The sequence below is a fragment of the Triticum dicoccoides genome, unplaced genomic scaffold (assembly GCF_002162155.2).
Source record: "Triticum dicoccoides isolate Atlit2015 ecotype Zavitan unplaced genomic scaffold, WEW_v2.0 scaffold15846, whole genome shotgun sequence".
NCBI lineage: Eukaryota > Viridiplantae > Streptophyta > Magnoliopsida > Poales > Poaceae > Triticum > Triticum dicoccoides.
In genome coordinates, this window is record NW_021213277.1 from 196,671 (window position 1) to 207,044 (window position 10,374).

At 40.3% G+C, this 10,374-nt stretch overlaps 1 protein-coding gene across 1 annotated transcript; it reads right to left on the minus strand.

Annotated features, from left to right (window-relative positions):
- Positions 1 to 6: 6 nt before the first annotated feature.
- LOC119344187 lies at positions 7 to 10,063 on the minus strand. The gene is made up of 7 exons (XM_037614750.1): positions 9,717 to 10,063; positions 8,177 to 8,437; positions 7,943 to 8,048; positions 4,739 to 4,862; positions 3,915 to 4,649; positions 1,297 to 3,268; positions 7 to 627 (listed from the first exon to the last, which is right to left on the minus strand). The coding sequence occupies exons 2-7, from the start codon at positions 8,361 to 8,363 to the stop codon at positions 206 to 208; spliced, it is 3,546 nt and encodes a 1,181-aa protein (XP_037470647.1). The 5' UTR covers positions 8,364 to 8,437; positions 9,717 to 10,063; the 3' UTR covers positions 7 to 205.
- Positions 10,064 to 10,374: the final 311 nt, after the last annotated feature.

Consider the following 10,374-nt stretch of genomic DNA (forward strand, 5'->3'; position numbering starts at 1 on the left):
GGGGATTTACAGAAAGAATAGCTCGCAGTGCAATTCTGTTGCCTAAAAAACAGAATGCACTATCGTTGAAAAATAATCTAGAGACACGTGTGGAACTCTATCCGTTGCTGATAGCGATTTGAAGCAGGCTGGCGCAAAGTAGTGGTTTTGCGTGCGTGTATATCCCATGTCTCTTTGGCATACTGGATGGTTTGCCTGAAGTAACTTACATAATTACACAGTTGCACTTGGATTCCAACTTTGGAGGCTTCATATTATCAGATGCCCTTGTGATTCCTGAAGCAGAACGTACAGGTGAAGGATCTTCGACGACAGATTCTTTTTCAGCGGTTTCTGTGATGGTTGTTGTTTCACCTTCCAATCTTTTCCTTTTAACCTTACGATTTGGGGTTCTTCTGTGGGGCAGCTTAAGGAAACCATCCTCGTCTCGAATGGATTTCCCTATGATGGTAACAGTTGGTCGAGGGCGTTCTGATTCTTGCTCGTGCTCCAGTGCAATTGTTGCTGCCTTGTATGCCAGATCATGAACGATAGAACTACACAGGAGAATTGTATCAGTAGCTTCTTCTAAAGTAAAGCACCTCTGAATCTGTTTCCTCGACCCTTCTACTGCCTGAGGTGATTTTTCTGCAAGGTAGAGAGAATGATTAGGTTAAATATATATATTCACTCACACGGAACAAATATTCAGTGAAGAACACAAGAAGAGTCATACGTTATGTCTAAAAGAAAACGTCAACTGTACCTAGAGACTGGTATCATAAATGCAACAGCATATTGGATGTGAAGAATGTATAAACCTCATCTCGCTAATATTTCCAGTCGCTCATTTATCCATTATGTTTCTTCTCCAGACCAAAATGCATGCACCAAAACATACTGATTTTTCTATCGTAAAACTACTACTCCCTCCGTTCCAAATTACTTGTCGTAGGTATGGATGTATCTAGATGTATTTTTGTTCTAGATACATCCATTTCTGCAACGAGTAATTTGGAACGGAAGGAGTATTAGAACTATCACTCAGGACTTTCTTTTCCTTATACTACACATTTTCTATGTTTTCCTGACATATGCATAAAGTAATAATCAAACATGCATGCCAGAGACCATGCTCTCGTCTTCAGGACAACTAAAGACGACTCTCAGAAAGACCAACTAAAAATGATTCTCAGAAAGATGAGAAGGACACAGCACACAATCGATGAATAAAGGATAAACATGAGTTCTGAGAAAAAAAAGAATTTCAGAAACTTGATTAAGTTAAATGAAAATTAGAACAGCCCAAATACATACCATCGTTGGGAAGTTCTATTATGCTAGTTCCTGTCCTAGAAACCAACACATCTTCCTCTGAGATGGCAGAAACACAACAATCATCCAAGATGTGTTCCTCAATTGAATCCTGAACTGCTTCAGACTGAGACTGCATTATAAGGTTATCTAAGTTCTCCTCACTTGGATATTCTGGAGTGCCAGCTAAACAGCACTGAACGGTACCAGAAGCATCTTCATCTGTTTTTAGCATGCAACTTCCCTCGGCAGCTGAAGATTCTTGAACATTAATTGGCTCTTCCATCTCTGACAAACACATATTAGTGCTGGAGTGATCGTTGTTAGCCATCCTACCCATACTAATTACATCTTCTGTCTCACTCGACCTATCAAAGCTCGAGGAGTTCAAGTCAACATGGATGTCATGATTGACAATAGGCCGTGCAGTAGACAAACACTCAAGAGCATTTGACAAAGCATCCTTACTAGAGCCATCTTCTCCGGTGGAAACCACAGTTCTTGAAGCACTGCTTTCCAAAGTGTCAATTCGGGAACAAGTGTCTTCAATCGCATCACTCTGATGGCAAAGTGAAGCTGAAGAACCACTAAATGACATGTCTGACACCGAAGCTATGCTTTGATGACTCATAGTACTACTTAGTTGAGCTTTCTCGAAGTCACCCTTCTTACTGCTACTATGGCGCTCAAAGCGTGCATCTGATTGCCTTGAAGATCCTAAATCAATGGAAGAAGCTGAAGAGCTGTCACGTCCAAAGCTACGTTTCATCATATTTATACCATCTCTTGTATAATATGGTTCAGAACAAACAATATTAGCAGCAGCTAGAGCCCTCCCTTCCATGACCGGCCATTTGTTTCTGCTTGATTTCTGGTGTAAGAGTACCGATATCCCAGCACCTTCAGCACTTTCAACCTTTGGAAACGGATGTATATTTGATCCCAGTTGATGAGAATTATCACCAAATGCAGTTTCAGATACAGCTTCATTATGTTGGCAGTTTGACTCGCTAAGGCATGGGGGTAATCCATGATTGCAACTATCCATTTGGCCTCCATAAGGGCCATGCTCCTCTGATGTTGGTTCTGTTTGTTGATGATTACTTACGCTAGATCGACTAAATGAAATATCATCTTCCTTTTCCAGCAACGAGTCAGATACATGATAGGGCCTCATATTCTCCTCATGATTCACTACTTCCTGCCCCAGCAGCATGTCCTCGTCTGTATCCACCATCGACTGGCCTGGAGGACATTTTTCTGTACAATCCGCTGAAGGTTCATTGTTCACTGTTTGATGACCAAGAGATGCATGTTTGCTGTAGTCTACACTATCTGGGGCCATAGAAGGTTCAGATTCAGCGTAAGGCCCAGAATTTACAATTTTATTATTATGTTGATGTGCTTCTGAAGTCCATAACATACGGTCTGCAGAAAATCCTCCAACCTTTGAACAGCATTCTTCGCAAGAGTCACCTTTTCCATCCAAATCTATCACATTGAAAGACATCCCACATCTACTGCTAGTAGCCATTTCACCATGTCCAACCTGAGAACTATTTGCACCATCATATGCCGTTTGATTAGCTGCCCATCTTTCCATATCAAAGTCATGTTTATCACTCTTCACGTATTTTACTTGGATGGGCGAATCTTCTACATATTTTGTGTTCTTATTGAAACTGGTTTCTTCATTCAACTCATCCAGCTTATCAAACATAAATATGTCCTCATGAACTCGAAGGCCGTCATCTGCTTCCCATTCACCAATAAGATCCTGTTGCTCTTGGTCGCTTTCCACATAAGGGCCAAAAGTGGCACCGTGCTCAGAGCTTGCATTACTGCTAGTTGTCATAGAGGAATTGTGTGAGAACATAGGCTTGTGCACATTATTTATTTTGCCAGCACCAAATGTGGTGGCAGGGACACTTGATAGAAGTGGCCGGAACCTATCTTGAGGACCTTTCCGATGATCCTAGAAAAGTAAGAACACATTTCTCATCTTAGTCGCAATCTGAGAAAATCTGGAACACACTAAAGAATAGTAAGGTCTCAACTTGCAGTAAAAGCACATTGGACGCATCACGCAAATAAACAACAGACAACCAAGAAGTAATTATTTTTGGCAGAATAAGCTATACTAATTTGTCGAAGAAAGGATAAGAGAGCAAGTTACTGTATCATACAATATCTGATTGAATGAACACATTCCATGAGTTAAGCAACTTAGTCACAAAAGGTAAAAGAACCTAGTCAATGGAGCAGGAGCATTTGCAAACCAAATATTCAGGATAAACAAATGTTTTTTTCAACCAACGATTTCTTTTAAGCCATTATGTGACTGTTAATTCATAAAGGCATCCGTCCAAAGCACTTGACCACTAAATACAGTTGGTGTAACCGTTGTTTCCTTGTCAAAGTATAACAAAAGAAATTTACAGAAGCCCCTGGATTCCTCCAAATGGGAAGCCGCAACCGCTAAGAAAGTAAAAAGGGATTAAACCAGTGTAACTGAATAACTGAATGAATAAATTGTTAAATATGCTATTCAAATTTACAATCCATCATCCTACTAAAAAACAGGACAACACTTTTTTAGGGGAAAACAGGACAACACTTACCATCAACCAAACAGCAGAATCAAATGACCATTTTGGGGCTGAGATAGGGGAAAAATTCTTGGACAGCTTCTTTGATGATGCAATACTTCTCGTCTTCATCACTGCCAAGCTCTTTTTTACAGCTGGGCTGCTGGAATAGCCAATAGATATAGACTGCATTGAGTCCAGATCATCATCACCAGACGATGTTGCAGAAGCTTTGCTGTGTGTGCTGAATCGATCTCGTTCAATGCTATGTGATGAACTGGCTCTTCTAGTTGGAGTAGGAGACATTGATTGCCTTCGACCTCTTGAACCTGTATCTAGTCCACTGAAAGATGTAGGGGATCCACCCCTTGAACGGGATACCGAACGATCTGGTAGAGATGTACGAAGGTTTGGAGGTGCATTATAAGAGAAAGCAGGATCATTGGACTGCCATCCTTGAGGTTTTGGGGAAGAAGATCTGTGATTAGTTTTAACTGGAGAGGCTCCCCTTGTCCCATTTAATGGTGAGCCACTTGAACCAGTACTCATCCTTCTAGAGACTGGACTTGCAGACCTTTGTGGAAGTGTCAATATCTTAGCAGCTGGAGGAGTTGAAGGTCTTCGCGATGGCGTTGGTGGTTGAACAGAAAGTGGTGGGCTAGCACGAGAAGCTGAAATAGGCGATTTTGTCCTTGCCATAGAGTGTGGTGACAGGCTAAGCCTATTTGGGCTTGCACTGCTTCTGCTAGACCTTTGAGCATTATCCATCTGTGTATGGACAATAGATAACAAAACGGGTGGGTATTTCTTGCAAGCCCGCATTAAGAATTCAAGAGCAAAAACTATGGCACACATACCATGGATGGCCTCGAGATTTGCATGGCCTTACTCTGAGCCCTACCCCTGGAAGCCTGGCCAACAGACCGTTCTTCTTCGTCATCTAACGAACGGAAAAGTGGAGTCTCTGGAGGAGTCAACAGCCTATTAATTGAGAAGGTAGAACACGATCAAATCATTTACACATGCAAGATTTGCATATGGTAAGTGTAAGAAGTATAATCTGAGCCAAAGATGTTTAAAGTAATTAAAATAATTGTAAGAAACATCACAGCACCATATTATGCTCAAGTCTATGCTAAAATTCTGAGAAATGATAATCCAAAAACATGAGTAATTCGTATTGTGGTTACCCATCTAAAGCAATATATAAATAGGGCATTTGTTAACCTGTTTTAAACCAGGGGCGAAGCTGGAGGAGAAAATCATTGGGTTTACCTCTGCTGGTTATGGTGCAATCTTCCACTAATGAGCAGTGTTAAAGACTAATTTTATGAGTGTTTGACGAATTTCATTGGGTTCACCTGAACTGAACGTTTCTACCAGCTCTGCCCTACTTTAAACACGAAAGGTATTATTATGTTCTTAGATTGTCATTCTGCAATGTGTCATCTTACTACTGTAGCAAACAGCGACCTTCGTTCAAGCCTTTAGCCAACAACTTTGTACTTACGAGAAACATTGAATGGAATATTTAGTTATTCCACAGACATGGATGCCTGAATAACTATTATGAAGTCACTGCACACTAAACCTGGGCATACCCCAGACTGGGCCGGATTTCAGGCCAGGCTTGAAAAAGCACAATGCTCTGAAGCACACCAAAGAACTGTATTAGTTATAGCAGTTTTAAATTGCAACATTCATCAAGAATGGTTAATCATTAATTATACCTTCTGTATGCAGTTTTCTTATGTACATATGACTCGAATACAAACTACAGGATGATTAAGCAAGCGTTTATTTCCACATGTTCATCGTCGAAAACCTCATGAGCCACAATGAGTGGGTCATAGCCCTATGTAGGGTGGGAGCAGAGTCGCATCTCCGTGCCTACCTGCGTATGACCCATGGAGCAGACTAAATCTCGTTGATTTATACTGCTAGGCAAATAATAAAATAGTGTATCTCATTGTCCTCTTAATAATATGCCGGAGGTGCTAGTCTGCTTAGTTTCATTATTGAACCTTAGGCCGACCACAATGTAATCGGTGCCCTCATACGTCAAAATGTTGCCACCTCATCTGTGATGCCCTGAGAAATTATTTTAGCACCGCTCTAGCAGTGTGTGTTTGCAGCTTGTAAAAATGCTGGACCCGCACATGCATAAAGGGACTTGACCCAGCCAATTTTCCACCTCACATCAGAGCAGCCTAGCACTCCAAATACTTTATTGCATGGACAACTAGGTACTCCGGTTCCCTGATTTTTTTTTATCTGGTTGTTTTTTATCTGGCATCGGCTGGGCAGTGTATGGCACCGGAGCCAAATGCCCCAAAAGTTGATTTGGCACCGGTTGGGGCATACCCTGTGGAAGGCCTTAGGAGATGCTCCCTCCAGGTCACAGATAAGTGACCTTCCGTTAAACTTTTAAACTTTGACTGCCAATATGATTTTACCTATTTGGATTGGAAATTTGAAAACCATATGTATAGGTTTGTTTACAAAAAAAATCCAAAATACAATATTATACTTTTGTGGATTATACCCCCTCCGTCCCAAAATTCTTATCTTAGATTTGTCTAGATACGGATGTGTCTAATAGTAAAACGTGACTTGATACATCCGTATTTAGAAAAATCTAAGACAAGAATTTTGGGACGGAGGGAGTATATACAATACAGTATAAATTAGTGGTCAAAGCTGCATCCTGAAGACCGTGTCAATATCCAAAACTCTACTTATTGGTGAACCGGAGGGACTACAATGAAGTCAAGGTGTTGTACTCTAACTATGAAACCCTCTAATACGAGTATCTGAACCATACTTTCCCAATTGTTACTGTTCCGAACTAAGCTTTCCTAATTCTATTTCTAACTCATCTTTCCCACTTGAAGTTATCTCCTTTCAGAACTCTTCCCAAGCCGACTGTTGAATCTTGTTGGCCGACCCGCGCAATGCATCTGATGCTGGTTTAAAGCAACATACTAATGTCCACAACAGTACACATTCTTTTTTTACTTATAAAATTAAGGAAAATCTGCATACCTTACAAATAAGTGAAGAGTTTAGGTTGACTCAATTGTTATGACAATGGATTGTTTAGAGGTCAAACTGAAATGTCGAATGGAGATGAGGAATAATACCATGGTGCATGGAATTTAAACAACAAATCAGGGTCCAATGTAGCTTAAAAAAGGATAAATAAAATATGGCCATGATAATAGTAAAAAATATTTCGTTCATTGAAATATACAGGCATTTATCACTGAAAATGCCTTTATGCAGATATATGATGTTGAGACAACTGAAGAAGAGGTTATCAAAATATTTTCAGCGTTTTTTGCAATTGACTAATGAATTAGAATACCATGCTATCTTGAAGCAATACCACAAGTAGAGGACACAAACTCACAACAAATCAAAGATGAAAAAAAATACCTCGTTATTACAAAACTTGTAGCCCATTGAAGCATTATAATGTGTGCAATCATATCAACCTTAAATTGAACCAAGAGATGGCATAAAGGACAAATTACACCCGACAAAAATGAGGCTAAAGAGTTCCTCATGATGTGACACATTTCATCTAGTATACAAAACAACTAATTCTCACAAGTATTGCATGGCTACAACTACAGAACCATGGCTGAAATGCCCACTGATCATCGACTTTGAGCTACCACCTACTGCGCACATGATCGATGATTGCTATTTTATGTAATTTTCTCTTCATTAAGTCCGCTAGCTAATTATCAAGACACTAGACACAAAGTGTGGATATTGTGAAACCATAACTGCAACTTGATTGATATTAGTTTCCTTGTCACATGCACACAGAGTTGTTTTAGTCAATCTTCTTGAAGTTAGATGGCTAGCCACTAGCCAGATTAGTTAGGGCTAGCTTCCAATAAATGTATTGGGCAGAGCAGATGGCAAAATAAGCAATAGAACAGCTAATCTCCCAAATATATCAAGCAGATGTTCATGACCAGCACAAGGCTACATCAACCATATATTAATTAAAAGAAAGCAAAGCAACATGCGCTATTAAGTGTCCATACCACTCATAATCGTTTTTATCACCATCCACCTTAAGCAAATCATGGCTTTCCCCTCGTGCTGGGACATTGATACCAAGCTTAACATCTGGGAAAAAGCTCAATTTTGCTGGTAGACATGAATAAAATAAGTAAGTATTAATAGTGCCTCATTACAAAAATAAACAAAGAGGTATAGCGAAAATAAAAATATAACCATATTATTGTATAAAGGAGGAGGGTGTCTATGAGCATTACAGATAGATTCATCAAAATCCTCGGATGGTTCCAGTAAGAAGTTCTCAATCTCAGTTTTCTGCATATCAGCGAATAATGTGAGCTCATCATCCTTTGGTTTAGCAGGCAGTGCATTCCCGAAATCGTTGACCCTCCTGTGAGCAGACTCCCTTGAAGGAGATCTCCTCCTTGAGGGTGAATGTGGCATCTTTTATGGCTTCTTAATCTCTGCAAGTGCTTCTATGCTCCTTCTCAGACATCAGGTCCAAACCATAGCCCAAGCTGCAATATAGAGCAGTGTTATTCAATAACTAAATAAACCAAATTTGCACCAAAAGAGAAGGGAAAATGGTAGCTATGGTAGCACAAGACATGTAACCAGCAAAGAAGAAAATAGGCATGCTGATTTCATCATGAATTGTCAAAAATAAACAATCCATCATATTGTCGAATGAAACTATCAACCAATTAAAACAACAAAGCTATCATACTTCAAAAAGAACGAGCCAACTAAAAAGGTACTAAAAGCACCCAAAAGTTGGACCTGCAGTTTCGCCCACACAAGAACCCAGCCTGCTTAATCGCACATCTCTGGATGAAAGCATCAGCAACACGGAGAGGGATTCCTTCAAAATAAAATGTATGGGAAAGCAAAGAACCAAAAGAGGGGCAAAAACTAACGTTGCTATTCTTCAATCTAAAACACACCTATTGTATGCAACGAGTGAACAAACAACAAGACTTCTTTTTTTATGAAGGGTAATAATACTAATATCGAGAAGATACCAATTACACCCAGCATCTGCAACACGGTATCAACAATTAGTCAAGACATAAGACCTAAAAAGTACAGTATTTAGTAAAATTCAAAAGAAAACAAAAACAGTGATCAAAAAAGCAAAAGTTAAACAGAAATTCAACAATTTAGCACCACTCCATCACCCAAAACATGAAATTGCATCAGCCATGCACATATAGATCCAGGATGACCAGCCCTAAATCAACAAGGAGTAAAAAACAAGAGATCAAAGCCAAACAGAGCAAACATAAATTTCATCAACTAAAAAAGAATCTAACAACCGATAAAACACACAAATTAAAGTTCAACTAAAAAAGGACACAGCAAGCAAGCTCAATACACAATAAGAGTGGTTGCCAGAGTAGTTGTCCCATTCAATAACCACAAATTCCGTGGAACTGGGCACAAGAACGCCAGCAGGAACAAATTATGGATAATAATTGGCTGAAATTTGCCACATTTCACACCTAAAACCGCCAAACTGGATCTAACAAGCTAGTAGTATGAACAAAAAAAACAGGAATCATCAAAAATCCACCAATTAGGGATAAATCTTACCCCCACGTCCCCGCATTCCACCTCTCAACCACTGCACTCAAGTATCCCCATTCACGCACACAAAACCAAATAAAGAACCAAATCAACGACACCAGCGCGGTATGACGCTTCCAAAAAAAAGACAGCAGCAGTTCGGATCGCCATTCCACCCCAGCCACATTCCAACACCTGCAGCAAGAATCGGCCGCCCTGAGCCCAACTCACCAGCGTCGTCGTCCTCCGATCTCCCCCGCCGTAAGCGCGAGCGTCGAGGCAGATCCGAGCGCAGCCCCAGTGGACCCTCACCGTGGGGATGGGTGGGAATTCTAGGGTTTCGCCACTTTCTCCTCCGCCTCCGTCCTACCACCCCGCGCTCCTCTCGCTGTTCCTCTTGCTCTCCGTCTCGGCTATTCCCTTCCCTTTTGGATTCGTTGTCCTGCGCTGTATTGCTGCGGGGAGAAGCAAGCTTTGCTTCGGTTGTGTCTCCGTCGTGCTCTCGCAGCAGGAGGTGGACTGGAGAAGAAGTGGGTTTCCTTTTTCTTTTCCCTTTTGGTTTTCCACAAGAGCGACGATGGTTTCTTTTGTTTTATTAAGAGAAAAATAAAGCGAAGCTTGATCGGTTGTACTCCCTGTTCCAAATTACTCCTCATGATTTTAGTTTAAATTTAAACTAAAAACACGACGAATAATTTGAAACGGAGGGAGTAGGTTGAGAATGGTGTTAGATTACATATTTGCCTGGTCAAAGTACTTAAAATTACAGGGCTACAAGACATGTGGATTTTGTTTAGGACTGCATTAAAATTGAAAGTCTATTCATTATTCAGGGTACGGAATAAGTTATTTTTCATCCGAGATAATATTACAGTCATTTCATAAATAA